Here is a 22,235-nt window from a genome sequence, read left to right on the forward strand (position 1 = left end):
AGCTATTTTTGATTGACACTGTAGGACCCCTTCAGGTTTCAAATGACCACCTTATTAAAAGACAGCTAAATGCCTGCTCAATAAAATACAATTAAGGAGTCAATTCTATTCTACTCTTCTAATATCATAAAATTGTGCTTTTGTTGACCTTTGAACCTTGCTCTGTTCCTCCAGAGGTGTTTGAGTGCCAGTTTAAGAATGGAGGCTGTCTGCATTACTGCACCAACCAGGAGCGTACCACAGGGGTCCAGTGCAGCTGTGCAGAGGGTTACCAGTTAGATGAGGACGGCAAGACCTGCTCTGAAACAGGTAGACTATGCACTGAAAAACATACAGTACCAGTCAAAAGTTGACGCACCTACTCGTTCAAGGATTTCTTTATTTGTACTATTTTCTACATTGTAGAATAATAGTGAAGACACAAACTATGAAATAACATATGGAATCATGTAGTAACCAAAAAAGTGTTAAATCAAAATATATTTTCTATTTTAGATTCTTCAAAGTAGCCACCCTTTGAATTGATGACAGCTTTTCACACTCTTGGCATTCTCTCAACCAGCTTCTTCCAACATATCCTGAGCACTTGCTTCTCCTTCACTCTGCAGTCCAACTCATCCCAAACCATCTCAATTGGGTTGAGGTCGGGTGATTGTGGAAGCCAGGTCATCTGATGCAGCACTCCACTCTCCTTGGTTAAATAGCCCTTACACAACCTGGAGGTGTGTTTTGGATCATTGTTCTGTTGAAAAACAAGCACTAACACACTAAGCACAAACCAGATGGGATGGCGTATCGCTGCAGAATGCTGAGGTAGCCATGCTGGTTAAGTGTGCCTTGAATTCTAAATAAATCAGACTGTGTTGGGGTGCTTTTCTGGTGACACTGTCACACCTCCTCCTCCATGCTTCACAGTGGGAACCACACTTGCAGAGATCATCCATTCACCTACTCTGCGTCTCACAAAGATACGGCGGCTGCAAACAAAAATTAGAAATTTGGACTCATCAGACCAAAGGACAGATTTCCACCAATCTAATGTCCATTGCTTGTGTTTCTTGGCGCAAGCAAGTCTCTTCTTATTGGTGTCCTTTAGTAGTGGTTTCTTTGCAGCAAATCGACCATGAACACCTGATTCACGAAGTCTCCTCTGAACAGTTGATGTTGAGATGTGTGTTACTTGAACTCTGTGGAGCATTTATCTGAGGTGCAGTTAACTATAATTAACTTATCCTCTGCAGCAGAGGTAAGTCTGGGTCTTCCTTTCCTGTGGTGGTCCTCATGAGAGCCGGTTTCATCATAGCACTTGATGGTTTTTGCGACTGCACTTGAATATTTCAATGTTCTTGACATTTTTCAGATGACTTTAAGACATGAAGTCAGTCAATGATAGACTATCGTTTCTCTTTGCTTATTTGAGCTGTTCTTGCCATAATATGGACTTGGTCTTTTACCAAATAGGGCCATCTTCTGTATACCACCCCTACCTTGTCACAACACAACTGATTGGCTCAAACGCATTGAGGAAAGAAATTCCACAAATTAACATTTAACAAGGCACACCTATTAATTGAAATTCATTCCTCATGAAGTTGGTTGAGAGAATGCTAAGTGTACAAAGCTGTCAAGGCAAATTAATATCTTGATTTGTTCAACACTTTTTTGGTTACGACGTGTCATTTCATAGTTGACATCTTCACTATTATTCTACAATATAGAAAATAGTAAATAGAAAAAACCCTGAATGTGTAGGTGTCAAGTCAATGTGATGGTTATACTGTACATTGTCATTGCCAGTGGCGTTCCCTTGTGGGAAGAAGCAGAGTGAGGCTTTGCTGCGCCGCTCTCTACTGGACGAGTCCGAGCCCTTCACCCCGACCTTCCGCCACTCTGACAGGAACCTCACCATCACCATGGAGGGGGAAAGGAACTCAACCTCCACCCTATTTGCAATTAACTCAACCCAGCCAGGGGGGAACAGCACTGATTATATGGAGGACGTTAATGAAGACACCCGGATAGTAGGAGGGCAGCTGGAGAGGCAGGGAGGAAGCCCATGGCAGGTAGGCCTACAACACACAGGGCTACGGGGTGGTAAGCAGGGTCGTGTTCAGTAGGCACAAATTGGAAGAAACAGTCCAGAACAAAGTGAAATGGAGGGGTGGGGGGGAGAGTATGTGTGCTGGAGGCAGCGGCTTAGACCACGACAACGCAGTTTAAGAAACATATTGCAGAAATGTAGAATAAAAAAGAAAATTGTAAAAGTGAGGCCCCTGAATAAGTCCAATGAGAACAAAGTTTTTTATCTGGTTACAAGGCGGTTTTCTATGGCGTGTCCTACTGACAGAACCCTGTGGAAGGCGTCAGTGGCACTGCAGGCACTGATTTATGAGACTATAGGGCATGTAGTGTATGATAAGTGTTTGTGGCGTACCCCTAATACTAGTCCTATCTGTTCCATGACCCTGCAGGTCATGATCTGGAGGGAGGATGGGTATGGCTTCTGTGGGGGAACTCTGATCAGTCAGCGCTGGGTGGTCAGTTCCGCACACTGCATGCATGAAACCCCTGACCATGTGACTATCGGTGAGACTGTGATATCCAGTGTTTAGAAGTAGTGAGCACACTGTTGAATGCTCCAGCAGTTTGAATTGAGTGTAACATGTCGATGATGATCCACTGTGCCTGTTTAAACTGTCTGTGTTTTACAGGGGACTATGACAAGCGGCGTCCCGACCCAGATGAGCAGAAGATTAAGGTGGCCAAGGTCGTTGTCCACCCTCACTTCCACGACTACACCTTCGATAGCGACATTGCTCTCATCTACCTCTCTTCCCCTGTGGTGCTGAGCCCTGTGGCGGTACCCGCCTGCCTTCCCAATGGTCAGCTGGCCAGCCACCTCCAGCGGGAGGATGTGAGGGGCATGGTCACAGGCTGGGGCGTCACAAAGTACCTGGGGCCCTCCTCACGCTTCTTAAGGAAAGTCACTCTGCCCGTGGTCGACCAGCAGAAGTGCATCCGCTCCACGGAGCAGGTCATCACGGACAACATGTTCTGTGCGGGCTACCTGGAGGCCAGCTTGGATGCCTGCAGTGGGGACAGTGGGGGTCCCTTTGTTGTCAACTACCACGGGACCTGGTTCCTCACAGGGGTGGTGAGCTGGGGGGAGAAGTGTCCCACCAAGGGGAAGTATGGCATCTACACCCGGCTAGGGAACTACCTGCGCTGGATACAAGATACTATAGAAAGCCAGGTGGATAACAGTACACATACCTGAGGTGCAGCTCGGAGACGATCCCAATTCATTCCCTACCCCTTGGCCCTTCAATGATTGCAGCTCTGATCATATGAAGGGTCTGGATAGGTGCAAGCAGTTTAGTGGTGGCCTTTACCATATTGCTTACACACCTGCAAAGATCGAAGGGTTGGAGACAAGGGTAAGGCCCAAATTGGGAGTGCTGAAGATGAATTCCAAGTCAAATGTATCAAACCCTAGCCCCGACCAGGTATAAGCAATACAGTAATAGCTTGTAATTGACCTCTGAGGGAATTCTAGGAAGAATTTATAGTATACATCCAATCCTTTCAGATTTACAGAAATGCCTGAGTGCATTATGAAATATAAGTTGCACCTGGGGTGAGTTCAGGAGAATACAATGCAACGTGTTTAGATAAATGCATTGAAGACCGGATTTTCTGTCATGATGATGTAAAATTGGGAACCATGTCAGCTCAATTCATTGCATTATTCTGACTGTTTTAAATTCACTGAACATGACCCTGGTGCTTCAAACAATTACCTTATTTCATTTTATTGTGAATAACATAAGTTACCAAAGAATTGGCCACACACAAACTGTGCACATTATTAATCAGGTAAGATTTGGTTCTGAGAGCACGTGGTCAGTTTCACTGCCCCATTTAAATGTTTTCCCCTAAGTAATGCAAAGCTTCAAGTTTTAGGACTGTTAAATGAAGTTTGTTGGAGTGTTTTGTGAAAGTACATAAGTTGCCACTAGCAATAAGTAGTTTGAATTATTTCACTGTGTGCATTAAAGTGATAGTTCACGCCAATGTATCATGTTTTTAGACAACAGTGGTCAAATGAGATTGAGAGGAATCTAGTTCAAGGCCATAGGTAACGTTTCAAATAAAGACGACTAAGAGATCTGGTGAAACCCTCTTTATTATGAAAGTAACTTCGGAAACAACCGGCACACAGTCAAGACTTACAGGCAGCTCCTATGTCTGTACAGCTTCTTCAGAAACAAAGTAAAACAAAAAGGCCTAACGTACATTCAATACTGAGCATGGAAGATCCGCGCTATAGAAACTTAAGGCCAACGTTCGGTATATGCTGCATGTCTGCACAATTGGAAATGACCTTAAAACTTAAATCGTGCTATAACATCAATCTTCCACACTCCGTATTGAATCTCTCAAAGTCTAGAGGACCGAAGGCCAACCAGCCTGTGAAGCCACACCACTATCATACAAACATTCAGGCTGGCCTGAGGGGGTTTGACGATAGCATGGTCTCATCCATGTGCTTTAGCAAACTGCTTTGACCATCGTCATGCTAGTTAGAGAAGTTGGCTAAAGCACACAGAAGTGGGATCCTGGCCCTCATCAAATGATTTAAATAATTGCATCCTTCCATCCTCCCTTCCTTCCTTGGAATAATCATAGCGCTGATATTATTGGATCGGTAAAAGCTATGTATTGAAACCTATGCTTTCACCTAGCCAAAAAAAGGTTTAAAAAAAATTTAATCAGAGGGGCATCCGGTTGCCCTGGACGCTGATCTTCACCGCGTGGCCCGTCTTTGTCATACGCTTTATGTCGGCGAAGCGACGCAACTGTTTGTCCACCCGTGACATGCCCTTCTTAACCGGGGCCTGGGAGACAAGAGGGAGAGAAGAGAAGATTACAAAAGCAGAGGGAGAGAGGACTACTCTGTCGCAAACATTCACCAAAACACAGTGCGTCTTCGCCACAATATTGGACAGTGGTAATACGGTAGTACCACTACAAGCCTAGCAAGCAAGGTTATTGGCACACAAACACACTCGCAACAAATTTGGAATGTTCTGTCGATCTGATATTTCTCATTAAGTTTCGTAACCATTTAAAACTCGGAACACTAAGTTGAATAGTAACACATTCCCACCATGCTGGACACAAACTCAAGCAACATGGTATAGCCTAATGTCTTAAAACCAGGGAAGTTCAAATGTCACAGCTCAAACAGTGTAGTACTGTGTGTTATATGTTTTAAAACAGGGGACTCATTCATTCATTCATTCATTAGGCGGCTGGGCAACAGCGTGCAGAACCGTTTGACTTGGTAAGTGATGGGATGGTTGCTCTCCAGTCCACACTGCACACAGTGGCCCTGGGTAGAAGTTACTATCAGCTTACCCTCTAACTTCACCATTAGTGGGGGTAACCATTTACTGACCTAAGATCAGTGTCTATGGGCAACTTTGTCCTACCCAGGACCAGCAAAAGACATGCAGGTGGCACTTACTGCCCCGTGTGGTGACAGTAGGAATTACAGGGGCATTCCATTGCCATCCACGTTGATTTTCACCGCCGTGATGCGCCGCTGTGACCTCTGCTGGGCAATGCGACGCTTGTGCTTTTCCAATCGGCTTATCCCTTTCTTAAAGCCTGTCTACAGTCGGGAACCAATCACATTCAGCTCCTTACCAATGCCCACGTCATGTAGTGACAAAACATCTAACAAGCTACAGTTCAGACCCAGTTGACAGTCACAACTAAGGTAACTTAGCTAAAATGACCTAGAATCGGTTATGTCCGGAACACAGGATTTCAGGTTGGAGAAGAAAATTGGTCTGATTTAGACAGTTAAAAGAAATGGAAAAACTATTAGGGGTCCTTTCTCCTCCCTTCTCCCAGGCAGATAGCTGGACGGAAAAACACTCACTGCTCTGGATTCGCTCTCCACGTTCCATTTGGGCCGCACAACGTAGTCCTTGTTGGATGGCATGGGCACCCTGGCCCGGGCACAGAACCCAGGGTCGCCTGGGCGCAGAGCTCTGTCGGGCAACAAACACAGGAGGGGTGTCAGCAGAAAGCAACACAGACAACACTCACACACACACACACACACACCATGTGAACACCCAGGTCACTACTCACTTCTCTTCTCCCGTCAGCACTTTCTCCAGGTCTCTATGAGGAGTCTGTCCCCCTGAGCTGTAGAGAGAGGGAGGGAGAGCGAGATGGAAAGAGACAATTGACAGAGTCTGAGTGACCACTGACTGACCTGGCCAGACACAGTTAACCAACAGAAAGGGTGCAGCTAGCACTCGGCACACTGGTCTTAAGTCTTAACACATGCCGTTACTGCCACTTTCCTGTTCAAAGGTTAGTGTTTGAGAATAGTAGCAAAGACAGCACAGTATGAAGATGGGCAGAAACTGCTTCATCGATAAAAATCCCTGATCATGCTTGTAGGCGATGTCATAGTGACGTTGGCTAGCCAAGCTCATGTGCAGAAACACGTCATCGGGTCTAACGGTCATCTTGTTCCGAACTGCGCATGCGCTGCATGTCATATCAAAGGCACTCCTTTGATATGTTGCTTTTGACTAGAATTAAAACGTGTCAGTTGGTCACTTCCACAAGGTTGCGGTAATAACTACTTAAGACATTGGCTCGGATCTAGGTTGGGCCTTTAGATTTCAAGAAAATGAACAACTAAGGAAGAATTTTCCCCTTCTCTCATTGACTTCTCAAACCCCGGACTGGTTTGCTTGGACAGTTTCGCTAAGCGTTCCCGGGAAGTCTCAAGATGTTGCGCCTCTGGGTTTAGAAACTCTACGGTGATTATGTACTTATAAAACATTTTGATAGATGACTGTAATCGCCCCCCCCCCCATTGGCACTGCTTTGGTGGAATTATCCGCTCTGTCGAGACTACATTACCCTCGAGTTGTGTATATAACATTTAATGAAATAGGTTATAGCAAATTTACTCGGATGTACTGCCCTGCTGTGTGCTGCCCGGACTGACTCAGTTATTTAGGTCCTAACATAAGTGTATCAATAAAGCATTGAACTCTATCAACACACAATGTACACCCAAACAAAACGTACTGGCTACATACAGGCTATATGAAGAAACACCCCCAAAAAAACGAAGATGTTTATTCCTGAACTGGAGAGAGATATAATTTCAAGAGCAAGAAGATAAAGTACACAGAGGTTAGGGTTAAAAGGTCAGCGGGAGGGCAAATGGCCAGACAACCTTCACTGCTAACTGAGGAAGAGATCCATAGCTATACTCTGCTTTGTGCCAAGATCGAAGCCCTGGCCCAGTGACGCGTTTTAGCTTCTGACAGACATGGTTAAGAGTTACAACAGCAAACACTGATCCAACATGGTTAAAATGAAGAGAATCTCCCACACAAACAATACGCTTACAAAGAAGCCTTTCTAACTGCTCAAAATGAAGCCATACTCACAACAAAGCCTCAGTAACTCTAGGCTCAATCTGACTCTTCTACTATCATTCATACCAACAACTATCATTGTCTCTGGGGGGAAAAAAACATCACCAGATGTAACAACCTGGGGGGTTGAAAATCTGACTGCAGCCAAAGTCACTCGTGTGGCGGAGCAATCATGCAACCACACTGAACCTGAGTTGCTGCGGGGAGAAGACATCCGGTTCTTTGGACCTCTCCACCTTTTGGGGCTGACTGGGGGGGGGGGGGGGCACGTTGGGAAGTAGACAGTCATGGAGAGAGAGGGGGATTTGACAAATATGAGCAGAGTGACACAGTGAAAGGAGGAGTGTGAGGACTGAAAAGTGGATGAATGGAGGACAGGCAGGAGGAATAGATAGGAACAGTGGGACAATGAGCTGGAAAGGGTGGGAGGGGTTTGGTTGGAGTGAACAGATCATGTCTACTGTGATCACATGAGACAACTGCATGCATGTGTTTAAGGGGGTATATTGTATAACAAGTGAGCGTATGTGTGGGACATCTATGAGTGTGTGTTAGGGTTTCCATTAGCCGGCAAGGCTTTCGTCCGCTGAAAGAAATGAAGCCGATAAAAATGACCGGGAGAAACAAAATCTCATTGCAAGTTTTATTAATTGATGAAAATACCAGTTGATGTAAATAGATTTGACAGTCATGCTTATCGGTCTATAGGTTAATTTGCATAATTTCGTGGAATTAAATTGGCCTGTGTGTATTTTCGTTAGTATCTTATTTATCCAAATATCACCGCCTATATATTGCAGGATTTTCTCCTGCAGCTCCTCAGTTGGTTGCTGCTGGAGTAAAACGTGCTTTTATAATAAGCCCATTTACTGCGCAACAATTCTAAATGCAAATCGTGTGTTTAAAACCGTTTTGGTGCACGATTGAAAAGGACTACTACTTTTATTTCTCAACTGGTAATTGAAGCACAACTATTTACCATTCAAGTGCAGGAAACATCACCCACCAATTTACAATATGAGCTCGAGGCAGTATGCATTATGAAAACATACTTAATTGTTTGAAACCTACATTTATTTCATATTATGAGGCATGTCTTACCATGCTTCAAAGTAGCCTATAGGCTAAATTCCAGCATAAACTTGGGAGGAAATTATTTTATAAAGACTTCATAGGCAGTGTGTGAGTTTCAAGTTGAGGGAAGCATGCAATTTATCCTACCATTTCTACCAGAATGGAAAGGGTGGGAGGGCTAGTTTTGATTTTCATAGGAGCATTTTCGTGGAACAGTTTCATTGCAGTAATAACGTTTTTGTTTCTTAAAATCATTGTCAAGTGGTTAATCATAAAAATCTGAATTAAAATTCTACAAATGTGAAAGTTAAGTCAACTAATGTGAGGTCACCAGCCTCTGCCATATGGACACATTGATACACCGTGATCCATTGGCGGCTGAAGAAATGAGCGCAAGGAATTCATAGCCTATAGGCCAATGCAGCAGTAGGTCTATAACTTCCATTGCTCTTTCACACAGAGGATATTTCAAAATAGCTTACTGTGAGGAACTATAATTGTAATATGTTATCATTCGCCTCACATGGAGCACTACAAACAAAAGACAATGAAGAAAACGGATAAATCTCGTAAATGGTTCTAAAATAAACCGTGTAGCAGGTAGTGAACTCTGTAAACAACGTTTCAACTTCGAGAATTAACAGTAAAATTACTAATTAATAAAAAATAAATAACAAGGCAAACAATATACACAATGAAACAATTGCCATACACGAGACACTATCGGCACACATATTTTAGATTATTTTCACTGTCATCCGCAACTCAATAATCATTTACGGTTATTGACACGTGCGCTATCCAAACTGCTTGTGATTTGAAACAATCCACAGCTATTTAAAAAAATAAAAAAATAAACTAATGAGCCTCGATTCAGAACTTTTGTGAAATATCACAGCACAGCTGAAAAATATATGGCAAATAGAAATCAAAACTGGATGGTTTTCAGAAATAGATGGGAGGGGTTGCGCCAAGCGTAAATGGGACTAACAAAAACATACAAGATTATATACATTTTATGGACACGGTATATATTACATTCAGTGCATTCAGAAAGTATTCAGACACCTTGACTTTCCATTTTGTTATGTAACATCATTTTTGTTATGTAACATCTACACACAATACCCCATAATGACAAAGCAAAAACAGGTTTTCAGAAATGTTTGCAAATGTATTAAAATAAAAAACTGAAATATCACATTTACATAAGTATTCAGACCCTTCACTCAGTACTTCGTTCAAGCACATCTGGAAGCGATTACAGCCTCGAGTCTTGGGTATGATGCTATAAGCTTGGCACACCTGTATTTAGAGAATTTCTCACATTCTTCTCCGCAGATCCTCTCAAGCTCTGTTTGGTTGGATGGGGAACTTTGCTGCACAGCTATTTTCAGGTCTCTCCAGAGACGTTCGATCGGGTTCAAGTACGGGCTCTGGCTGGGCCACACACTTGCGTTGTCTTGGCTGTGTAGCTTAGGGTCGTTGTCCCGTTGGAAGGTGAACCTTCACCCCAGCCTGAGGTCCTGAGCGCTCTGGAGCAGGTTTTCATCAAGGAGCTTTATGTACTTTGCTCCGGTCAACTTTCCCTCAATCCTGACTAGTTTCCCAGACCCTGCCACTAAAAAATATCTCAGCATGATGCTGCTACCACCATGCTTTACCGTAGGGATGGTGCCAGGTTTCCTCCAGATGCTTGGCATTCAGGCGAAAGAGTTCAATCTTGGTTTCGTCAGACCAGAGAATCTAGTTTCTTATGGTCAGAGTCTTTAGGTGCCTTTTGGCAAACACAGAGAAACTCTAGAGCTCTGTCAGAGTGACCATCAAGTTCTTGGTCACCTCCCTGACCAAGGCCCTTCTCCCCCGATTGCTCAGTTTGGCCAGGCAGCCAGCTCTAGGAAGAGTCTTGGTGGTTCCAAACTTCTTCCATTTAAGAATGATGGAGGCCACTGTGTTCTTGGGGACTTTCAATGCTGGAGAAATGTTTTGGAACCCTTCCCCAGATCTGTGCCTTGATACAATCCTGTCTCGAAGCTCTAGGAACAATTACTTGGACCTCATGGCTTGGTTTTTGTTCTGACATGCACTGTCAACTGTGGGACCTTATATAGACAGATGTGTGCCTTTCCAAAGCATGTCCAATCAATTTAATTTACCACAGGTGGACTCCAATCAAGTTGAAGAAAGGATGACCAATGGAAACAGTCAAGGTGTCTGAGTACTTTCCGGAGGCATTGTAGGTTCAGAACAAGTCAGTTGGTCAAATTTCTGCCCTGCTAGAGCTGATTCGGTCAACTGTAAGTGCTGTTATTCTGAAGTGGAAACGTCTAGGAGCAACAACGACTCAGCCGCGAAGTGGTAGGCCACACAAGCGCACAGAACGGGACAGGCAAGTGCTGAAGCAAGTAAAAACAGTCTGTCCTCAATTGCAACACTCACCACCGAGTTCCAAACTGCCTCTGGGAGCAACGTCAGCACAACAACTGTTCATCTGGAGCTTCATGGTTGTCTAAGGCTGCTCCATGGTGGATCAGCCTTAGATCACCATGCGCAATGCCAAGTGTCGACTTGAGTGGTGTAAAGCTCGCTGCCATTGGACTCTGGAGCAGTGGAAACACGTTCTCTGGAGTGATGAATCACGCTTCTTCATCTGGCAGTTTGACAGACTAATCTGGGTTTGGCGGATGCCAGGTGAACGCTACCTGCCCCAATGCATAGTGCCAACTGTAAAGTTTGAAAAAATCTTTAGATTTTAATCTCCGTCACATCATAACCGCTATCAGGTGAGCTGTTTAGAAACGTGTTTTCCCGCGAATTGCATTTCGATACATGTTTGAAAATGCTTTATTGTCCTCTTCAATACATGAGTTGCCATAATCTAAATGTGATATCTATCCTTCTGAGCGATGTTGGTCTACACTCGAATAGGTTATGCACCCAATGCATATGGGTCCGGTAAATAAAAAAAGACTTCCTGGTCACGTTTTCCAGCTCCACATTGTCCTAACGGAAACCCTGGGGTGTGTGCGCGCACATTTACCTGAGGCGTCTTTTTTGCGGCATCTGCTGGTCGAGGTCTCTCTGTTGTCTCTCCTCGCGTGTCATGCCCTTGTAGTTAGACGTCAGGCCAAAGATGGGCCTGGACCACTCGTCTGTACAGACACAGCAAGTATCAATACCCACTATCAATAATCATACTCTAGCAATAACACCAACACCCAAACAAACCTCTACAGAGGGGCCGTGTCCCATTGCTACATGCTAACTAGAAGCTGCTGGAACTTGAAAAAAACAACACTATGAAACAGTTGAGTGAAAATGAGAGAATCTTTTTAACCCTTTAATGACCTAATTCATTCTTTACTTGACTCAGTCTGACAATACTTGGTCAGCTATTACTTCAGCCAGATGCACATTATTGAATGCACATTTTATATGTTTTTGAGTATAGGTATGTAGGGGACTTACTGATGAGTTTGAGGGCGAGGTCCTTGTTGGGGCGCGACTCCTTGGGGTGTTTGTATAGGAACATGACGGCTCGGCCTATCCCGCTGTGTTTGAGAGTCTCCTGACTCACACTGGGGAGCTGGGGGGAGAACGGATTACCATTTGAAAACACAGGTCTTTATAAAGATTAAAAACCATGGTGACGTCTCGGGGGGGGGGAGGGGGTTGTGGAAATGGAATCCCTAGCACTTACTTCCTGTAGAATCTTGAGAAGATCCTCTCTGATTTTGAGGGCCGGAAGACTCTTATCTGGCAGCGGGCCGATCCACTCCTTGATAGCCGACATCACCCCGCTGTCGATGAACGTCTCCTTGAGGTCTTGCCTGAACGCGCACACACACGTCAGACCATATACGCATCCAAAAACACCAATGTGCTACATGAAAACTCAATGGTACTACATTATAATTTAAACTCAAATCATTCAGTCAGAGATAATAAATAAATAAATAAATATAATATAATATAATATAAATATATATATATATATATATATATATATATATATATATACACACACACACACACATATACACAGTTGAAGTCAGAAGTTTACATACACTAAGGTTGGAGTAATTAAAACTTGTTTTTCAACCACTCCACAAGTCTGGTTCATCCTTGGGAGCAATATCCAAATGCCTGAAGGTACCACGTTCATCTGTACAAACAATAGTACCAAATAATAAAACACCATGGGACCATTCAGCCGTCATACCGCTCAGGAACGAGACGCGTTCTGTCTCCTAGAGATGAACGTACTTTGGTGCGAAAAGTGCAAATCAATCCCAGAACAACAGCAAAGGACCTTGTGAAGATGCTGGAGGAGTCCTATATCGACATAACCTGAAAGGCCACTCAGCAAGGAAAAAGCCACTGCTGCAAAACCGCCATAAAAAAGCCAGACTACGGTTTGCAACTGCACATGGGGACAAAGATCATACTTTTTGGAGAAATGTCCTCTGGTCTGATGAAACAAAAATAGAACTGTTTAGCCATAATGGCCATCATTATGTTTGGAGGAAAAAGGGGGAGGCTTGCAAGCCGAAGAACACCATCCCAACCGTGAAGCACGGGGGTGGCAGCATCATGTTGTGGGGGTGCTTTGTTGCAGGAGGGACTAGTGCACTTCACAAAATAGATGGCATCATGAGGCAAGGAAAATTATATGGATATATTGAAGCAACATCTCAAGACATCAGTCAGGATGTTAAAGCTTGGACGCAAATGGGTCTTCCAAATGGACAATGACCCCAAGCATACTTCCAAAGTTGTGGCAAAATGGCTTAAGGACAACAAAGTCAAGGTATTGGAGTGGCCATCACAAAGCCCTGACCTCAATCCTATAGAACATTTGTGGGCAGAACTGAAAAAGAGTTTTCGAGCAAGGAGGCCTACAAACCTAACTCAGTTACACCAGCTCAGTCAGGAGGAATGGGCCAAAATTCTCCCAACTTATTGTGGGAAGCATGTGGAAGGCTACCCGAAACGTTTGACCCAAGTTGACCGAAAAATGATGGCCATTATGGCTAAACAGTTCTATTTTTGTTTCTTTAGACCAGAGGACATTTCCTGTGGCTCAGTTGGTAGAGCATTGTGTTTGCAACGCCAGGGTTGTGGGTTCGATTCCCATGGGGAGCCAGTACAAAAATGTATGAAATGTATGCATTCACTACTGTAAGTCGCTCTGGATAAGAGCGTCTGCTAAATGACTAAAATGCAAATGTAAAAAAAATGTAAGTTGAACAATTTAAAGGCTATGCTACCAAATACTAATTGAGTGTATGTATGTAAACTTCTGACCCACTGGGAATGTGATGAAATAAATAAAATCTGAAATAAATCATTCTCTCTACTATTATTCTGACATTTCACATTCTTAAAATAAAATTGGTGATCCTAACTGACCTAAGACAGAGAACTATTACTAGGATTAAATGTCAGGAATTGTGAAAAACTGAGTTTAAACGTATTTGGCTAAGGTGAATGTAAACTTCCGACTACAACTGGTCCTACACATACACACACAGTACCAGTCAAAAGTTTGGACACACCTACTCATTCAATGGTTTTCCTTTATTTTTAGTATTTTCTACATTGTAGAATAGTGAAGACATCAAAACTATGAAATAACACATCATGTAGTAACAAAAAGTGTTAAAACATTTATATTTTAGATTCTTCTAAGTAGCCACCCTTTGCCAAGAGTGTGCAAAGCTGTCATCAAGGCATTCTCTCAACCAGCTTCACCTGTAATGCTTTTCCAACAGTCTTGAAGGAGTTCCCACATATCTTCCTCGGGATATGGGGCAGTATTTTCACATCCGGATGAAAAGCGTGCCCAAAGTAAACTGCCTGTTTCTCAGGCCCAGAAGCTAGGATATACATATAAGATTTGGATAGTAAACACTCTGAAGTTTCTAAAACTGTTAGAATAATGTCTGAGTATAACAGAACTGATTTGGCAGGCGAAACCCCGAGCACAATCCATCCAGGGAAAAACATTTTCCATCATTGTGTTTTCCACTAGTTTTCATTGGGAATCCTGATTTATTAGGGCCCTCGTTGCAGTTCCTATGGCTTCCACTAGATGTCAACAGTCTTTAGAAATTGGTTGATGTTTTTCTTTTCAGGAATGAAGTACGGCTGGAAATTGTTCGCGTCACTGTGAAGGGCTGAAGTCTTTTATTGCGCGTACACAGGAGTGTGCTCCGTGGTATTTTTCTTCGGTATTGAAAACAGATTATCCCGTCTTAAATTTTATCGTTTATTTACGTTTTAGGATACCAGAGGAAGGATTAGGAATGTTGTTTGAAATGTTTGGACCAAGTTTACAGGTAACTTATTAGATACTTTGTAGGCATGTTGGGCGAGTTGAAACCGGTATATTTCTGAATCAAACGCGCCAAATAAATTGACATTTTTGAGACATAAAAAGGACATTATCGAACAAAAGGACCATTTGTGATATTTCTGGGACATTTTGGAGTGCCAACAGAAGAAGACCTTCAAAAGGTAAGGCATATATTATATGGCTATTTCTGACTTTTGTGTCGCAAACTCCCTGGTTGAAAATGATTTGTTATGCATTTGTGTGCTGGATGCTGTCCTCAGATAATCGCATGGTTTGCTTTCGCAGTAAAGCCTTTTTGAAATCTGACGCCTTGGCTGGATTAACAACAAGTTAAGCTTCATTTTGATGTATTGCACTTGTGATTTCATGAAAGTTTTATATTTATAGTAATTTAATTTGAATTTGGCACTCTGCCATTTCACCGGATGTTGGCCAGGTGGGACGCTACCGTCCCACTGATCTGCAAGATATGCTGAGCAATTGTTGGATGGTATTCCTTCCCTCTGCAGTCCAACTCATCCCAAACCATCTCAATTGGATTGAGGTCAGATGATTGTGTAGGCCAGGTCATCTGATGCAGCACTACATCACTCTCCTTGATCAAATAGCCCTTACACAACCTGGAGGTGTGTTTTGGGTCATCGTCCTGCTGAAAAAGAAATGATAGTCCCACTAAGCGCAAACCAGATGGGATGGCGTATCGCTGTGGTAGCCATGCTGGATAAGTAAGCCTTGAATTCTAAATAAATCACAGTGTCACCAGCAAAGCACCCCCACACCATCACACCTTCTCCATGCTTCAGAGAGGGAACCAGACATGCAGAGATCATCCGTTCACTTACTCTGCGTCTCACAAAGACACAGCGGTTGGAAACAAAAATCTCAAATTTAGACTCATCAGGCCAAAAGGACAGATGTCCACCGGTCGAATGTCCATTGCACATGTTTCTTGGTCCAGGCAAGTCTCTTCTTATTGTTGTCCTTTAGTAGTGGTTTCTTTTCAGCAATTTGACCATGAAGGCCTGATTCACACATGCTCCTCTGAACAGTTGATGTTGAGATGTGACTGTTAGATGAACTCTAAAGCATTTATTAGGGCTGCAATTTCTGAGGTGCAGTTAACTCTAATGAACTTATCCTCTGCTGCAGAGAATAAGTTCATTAGAGTCAACTGTCCTAAAATCACTTCTATGCTCACTTCGAGGCAAGCAACACTGAGGCATGCATGAGAGCATCAGCTGTTCCGGACGACTGTGTGATCAAGCTCTCCGTAGCCGACGTGAGTAAGACCTTTAAGCAGGTCAACATACACAAGGATGCGAGGCCAGACGGATTAGCAGGACGTGTGCTCCAGGCATGTGCTGACCAACTGGCAGGTGTCTTCACCAACATTTTCAAAATGTCCCTGATTGAGTCTGTAATACCAACATGTTTTAAGCAGACCACCATAGTCCCTGTGCCCAAGAACACAAAGGCAACCTGCCTAAATGACTACAGACCCACGTCTGTAGCCATGAAGTGCTTTGAAAGGTTGGTAATGGCTCACATCAACACCATCATCCCAGAAACCTTAGACCCACTCCAATTTGCATACCGTCCAAACAGATCCACAGATGATGCACTCTCTATTGCACTCCACACTGCCCTTTCCCACCTGGACAAAAGGAACACTTATGTGAGAATGCTATTTATTGACTACAGCTCAGCGTTCAACACCATAGTACCGTCAAAGCTCATCACTAAGCTAAGGATCCTGGGACTAAACACCTCCCTCTGCAACTGGATCCTGGACTTCCTGACGGTCCACCACCAGGTGGTGAGGGTAGGTAGCAACACATCTGCCACGCTTATCCTCATCACTGGAGCTCCCCAGGGGTGCGTGCCTAGTCCCCTCCTGTACTCCCTGTTCACCCACAACTGCATGGCCAGGCACGACTCCAACACCATTAAGTTTGCAGACGAAACAGTGGTAGGCCTGATCACCGACAACAACGAGACAGCCTATAGGGAGGTCAGAGACCTGGCCGGGTGGTGCCAGAATAACAACCTATCCCTCAACATAACCAAGCCTAAGGAGATGATTGTGGACTACAGGAAAAGGAGGACCGAGCACGCCCCCATTCTCATCGACGGGGCTGTAGTGGAGCAAGTTGAGAGCGTCAAGATCCTTGGTGTCCACATCAACAACAAACCAGAATGGTCCAAACACACCAAGACAGTCGTGAAGAGGGCGCGACAAAGCCTATTCCCCCTCAGGAAACTAAAAAGATTTGGCATGGGTCCTGAGATCCTCAAAAGGTTCTACAGGTTCTGCAACAATGAGAGCATCCTGACTGGTTGCATCACTGCCTGGTACGGCAATTGCTCGGCTTCTGACCGCAAGGCACTACAAAGGGTAGTGCGTACGGCCCAGTACATCACTGGGGCTAAGCTGCCTGCCATCCAGGACCTCTACAGAGGAAGGCCCTAAAAATTGTCAAAAACCCCAGCCACCAGTCATAGACTGTTCTCTCTAATATTGCATGGCAAGTGGTACCGGTGCCAAGACTTGGACAAAAAAGGCTTCTCAACAGTTTTTACCCCCAAGCCATAAGACTCCTGAACAGGTAATCAAATGCCTACCTGGACTACTTGCATTGTGAGCCCCCCCACAACCCCTCTTTTTACACTGCTGCTACTCTCTGTTTATCATATATGCATAGTCACTATAACTATACACTCATGTACATACTACCTCAATTGGGCCGACTAACCACTGCACCCGCACATTGGCTAACCGGGCTATCTGCATTGTGCCCCACCTACCACCCGCCAACCCCTCTTTTACGCTACTGCTACTCTCTGTTCATCATATATGCACAGTCACTTTAACCATATCTACATGTACATACTACCTCAAATCAGCCTGACTAACCAGTGTCTGTATGTAGCCTCGCTACTGTATATAGCCTCGCTACTGTATATAGCCTGTCTTTTTTACTGTTGTTTTTATTTCTTTACCTACCCATTGTTCACCTAATACCTTTTTTTGCACTATTGGTTAGAGCCTGTAAGTAAGCATTTCATTGTAAGGTCTACACCTGTTGTATTCAGCGCACGTGACAAATAAACTTTGATTTAATCTGATCTCTAGGTCTTCCTTTCCTGTGGCGGTCCTCACGAGAGCCAGTTTCATCATAGTGCTTGATGGTTTTTGTGACTGCACTTGAAGAAACTTTAAAAGTTCTTGAAATATTCCAGATTGACTGACCTTCATGTCTTAAAGTAATGATGGACTGCTTATTTGAGCTGTTCTTGCCATAATATGGACTTGGTCTTTTACCAAATAGGGTTATCTTCTGTATACCACCTCAACCTTGTCACAACACAACTGATTGGTTCAAACGTATTAAGGAAAATATTCCACAAATTGACTTCTAACAACGCACACCTGTTCATTGAAATGCATTCAAGGAGACTACCTCATGAAGATGGTTGAGTGAATGCCAAGAGTGTGCAAAGCTGTCATCAAGGCAAAGTGTGGCTACTTGAAGAATCTCAAATATATTTTGATTTGTTCAACAGTATTTTGGTTACTACATGATTCCATATGTTATTTCATAGTGTTGATGTCTTCACTATTATTCTACAATGTAGAAAATAGTAAAAATAAAGAAAAACCCTGGAATGAGTAGATGTGTCCAAACTTGACAGGTACTGTATACACACACCAAGTACACATTAAACATTAAGAACATCTGCTCTTTCCATGACAGACTGACCAGGTGAATCTATTATCCCTCATTGATATCACTTGTTCAATCCACTTCAAAATCAGTAGAGATGAAGGGGAGGAGACAGGTTAAAGAAATATTTTTTTAAAGCCTTGAGACATGGATTGCGTATGTGTACAACTCAGAGGGTGAATGGGCAAGACAAAAGATTAAAGTACCTTTGAACGGGGTATGATAGTAAGTTTCAGGCACACCTGTTTAAGTGTCAAGATCTGCAATGCTGCTGGGGTCTTCACGCTGAACAATTTCCTTTGTGTATCAAGAATTGTCCACCACCCAAAGGACATCCAGCCAACTTAACTGTGGGAAGCATTGGAGTGAACATGGGCACTTTCCCTGTGGAATGCTTTCGAAACCTTAGAGTACATGACCCGATGAATTGAAGCTGTTCTGAGGGAAGAAAGGCGGTGCAACTCAATATTAGGAAGGTGTCCCTGTTTTGTACACTCAGAGAGTGTGTATACATATATATAAAAACACATCTAAAACACACACACACACACCAGTTCAAAGGTTTGGGGTCACTCAGAAATGTCCTTGTTTTTGGATCAGAAATACAGTGTAGACATAGTTAATGTTGTAAATGACAACTGAAGCTGGAAACAGCTGATTTTTTTATGGAATATTTACATAGGCGTACAGAGGCCAGCAACCATCAGCAACCATCACTCCTGTGTTCCAATGGCACGTTGTGTTAGCTAATCCAAGTTTGTCATTTTAAAAGGCCAATTGTTCATTAGAAAACACTTTTGCAATTATATTAGCACAGCTGAAAACTATTTAATGAAGCTGCCAGTTGAAGGCCAGCATCCCGGAGTCGCCTCTTCACTGTTGACGTTGAGACTGGTGTTTTGCGGGTACTATTTAATGAAGCGGCCAGTTGGGGACTTGAGGCATCGGTTTCTCAAACTAGACACTAATGTACTTGTCCTCTTGCTCAGTTGTGGAAGGGGGCCTCCCACTCTTTCTATTCTGGTTGGAGCCAGTTTGCACTGTTCTGTGAAGGGAGTAGTACACAGCATTGTACGAGATCTTAAGTTTCTTGGCAATTTCTTGCATGGAATAGCCTTCATTTCTCAGAACAAGAATAGACTGACAGGATTCAGAAGAAAGGGCTTTGTTTCTGCCTATTTTGAGCCTGTAATCGAACCCACAAATGCTGATGCTCCAGGATACTCAACTAGTCTAAAGAAGGCCAGTTTTATTGCTTCTTTAAATCAGGACAACAGTTTTCAGCTGTGCTAACATAATTGCAAATGGATTTTCTAATGATCAATTAGGCTATTAAGATGATCAACTTGGATTAGCTAACACAACGTGCCATTGGAACACAGGAGTGATGGTTGCTGATAATGGGCCTCTGTACACCTATGTAGATTTTCCATTTTAAAAAAAATTAATAAAAAAATATATATAATCAGCCGTTTCCAGATACAATAGTCATTTACAACATTAACAATGTCTACACTATTTCTGATCAATTTGATGTTATTTTAATGGGCAATTTATTTTTTGCTTTTCTTAAAAAAAAAAAAAAATCTAAGTGACCCCAAACTTTTGAACGGTAGTGTATGTAAAACACACACACACTACCTTAAGAAAGTACACAGACCCCTTGACTTTTCCCACATTTTGTTCCATTACAGCATTATTCAAAAATGTATTAAATCATCTCAGCAACCTACACATAATGCCAAGGCAAAAACATTTTTGGGGAAATGTTTGCACATTAAATAAAAAAACAGAAATACCTATTTACATAAGTATTCAGACCCTTTGTTATGAGAATCGAAGTTGAGCTCAGATGCATCCTGTTTCCATTGATCATTCTTGTGATGTTTCCACAACTTGATTGGAGTCCACCTGTGGTAAATTCAATTGATTGGACATGATTTGGAAAGGCACACACCTGTCTATATAAAAGGTCCCATAGTTGACAGTGCAGGTCAGAGCAAAAACCAAGCCATGAGGTCAAAGGAATTGTCCGAGACTGGATTGAGCTCCGAGACTGGATTGTGTCGAGGCACAGATCGGGGGAAGTGTACCCAAAAATGTCCCGCTTGGAGTATGCCAAAAGGCACCTAAAGTCTCTCAGACCATTAGAAACCAGATTATCTGGTCTGATGAAACCAAGATTTAACTCTATGGCCTGAATGACATGCGTCATGTCTGGATGAAACCTGGCACCATCCTTACAATGAAGCAAAGGTGGCTGCACATTGCTGTGAGGATGTTTTTCAGCAGCAGGGACTGGGAGACTAGTCAGGATGGATGGAAGGAAGGATGAACAGAGCAAAGTAGATAGATCCTTGATAAAAACCTGCTCCAGAGAGCTCAGGACCTCAGACTGGGGCGAAGGTTCACCTTCCTACAGGACAACATCCCTAAGCACACAGCCAAGACAATGCAGGAGTGGCTTCGGGACAAGTCTCGGAATGTCCTTGAGTGGCCGAGCCAGAGGCAGGACTTGAACCTGATCGAACATCTCTGGAGAGATCTGAAAATAGCTGTGCAGCGACGCTCCCCATCCAACCTGACAGAGCTTGAAAGGATCTGTAGAGAAGAACGGGAGAAACTCCCCAAATCCAGTTGCGCCAAGCTTATAGCATCATACCCAAGAAGACGAGGCTGTAATCACTGCCAAAGGTTCTTCAACAAAGTACTGAGTTAAGGGTCTGAATACTTATTTTTTATTTTGCAAACATTTGCAAATATTTCTAAAAACCCTGTTTTTGCTTTGTCATCATGGGGTATCGTGTGTAGATTTATGAGGGGGGGGGAAAAAATGTAATCAATTTTAGAATAAGGCTCTCACGTAACAAAATGTGGAAAAAGTCAAGGGGTTTGAATACTTTCCAAATGCACTGTACGTGTATACACACACACACCACCAGTCAAAAGTTTGGACACCTACTCATTCAAGGGGTTCTTTTATTTTTTACTATTTTCTACATTGAAGAACAATAGTGAAGTCATCAAAACTATGAAACAGGTATATGGAATCATGTAGTAACCAAGAACGTGTTACACAAATCAAAATATATTTTATATTTGAGATTCTTCAAGTAGCCACCCGTCGCCTTGATGACAGCTTTGCACACTCTTTTCATTCTCTCAACCAGCTTCATGAGGTAGTCACCTGGAATGGATTTCAATTAACAGGTGTGCCTTGTTAAAAGTTAATTTGTGGAATTTCTTTACTTCTTTACTTTATGCATTAGCATTTGAGCCAATCAGTTGTGTTGTGACAAGGTAGGGGTGGTATACAGAAGATAACCCTATTTGGTAAAAGACCAAGTCCACATTATGGCAAGATCAGTCCAAATAAGCAAAGAGAAACAACAGTCCATCATTACTTAAACACATGGTCAGTCAATCTGAAAAATGTCAAGAACTTTGCCATTTTCTGCAAGAACAGTTTTAAAAACCAAGCGCTATGATGAAACTGGCTCGCATGAGGACCGCCACAGGAAAGGAAGATCCAGAGTTACCTCTGCTCCAGAGAATGAGTTCATTCGAGTTAACATGGTCGAATTGTTGCAAAGAAAC

General features: G+C 43.1%; 2 protein-coding genes across 6 annotated transcripts in view; one reads left to right on the forward strand and one right to left on the reverse strand.

The window, feature by feature from the left end:
- Positions 1–4,171, forward strand: part of LOC115162857 (coagulation factor IX-like) — a 34,983-nt gene extending 30,812 nt beyond the window's left edge. For both annotated transcript variants that reach the window (XM_029714304.1, XM_029714303.1), the window contains exons 5-8: positions 175–309; positions 1,798–2,063; positions 2,472–2,586; positions 2,712–4,171. In XM_029714304.1, coding sequence (XP_029570164.1) covers positions 175–309; positions 1,798–2,063; positions 2,472–2,586; positions 2,712–3,277 — 1,082 coding nt within the window. In that variant the 3' untranslated portion in view covers positions 3,278–4,171. The remainder of the gene's footprint in view (positions 1–174; positions 310–1,797; positions 2,064–2,471; positions 2,587–2,711) is intronic.
- The window catches only part of LOC115162856 (protein IWS1 homolog), a 39,500-nt gene continuing 21,433 nt past the window's right edge, over positions 4,169–22,235 (reverse strand). For 2 of the 4 annotated variants that reach the window (XM_029714301.1, XM_029714298.1), the window contains 7 exons: positions 12,256–12,385; positions 12,024–12,141; positions 11,596–11,707; positions 7,671–7,730; positions 6,166–6,222; positions 5,951–6,062; positions 4,169–4,898 (listed from right to left, as the gene is read on the reverse strand). In XM_029714301.1, coding sequence (XP_029570161.1) covers positions 4,773–4,898; positions 5,951–6,062; positions 6,166–6,222; positions 7,671–7,730; positions 11,596–11,707; positions 12,024–12,141; positions 12,256–12,385 — 715 coding nt within the window. In that variant the 3' untranslated portion in view covers positions 4,169–4,772. Of the gene's footprint in view, positions 4,899–5,530; positions 5,678–5,950; positions 6,063–6,165; positions 6,223–7,670; positions 7,731–11,595; positions 11,708–12,023; positions 12,142–12,255; positions 12,386–22,235 lie in introns of all 4 variants that reach the window. The other 2 variants (XM_029714299.1, XM_029714302.1) reach the window with 2 other exon arrangements.

This window comes from Salmo trutta, chromosome 26, assembly GCF_901001165.1.
Source record: "Salmo trutta chromosome 26, fSalTru1.1, whole genome shotgun sequence".
NCBI lineage: Eukaryota > Metazoa > Chordata > Actinopteri > Salmoniformes > Salmonidae > Salmo > Salmo trutta.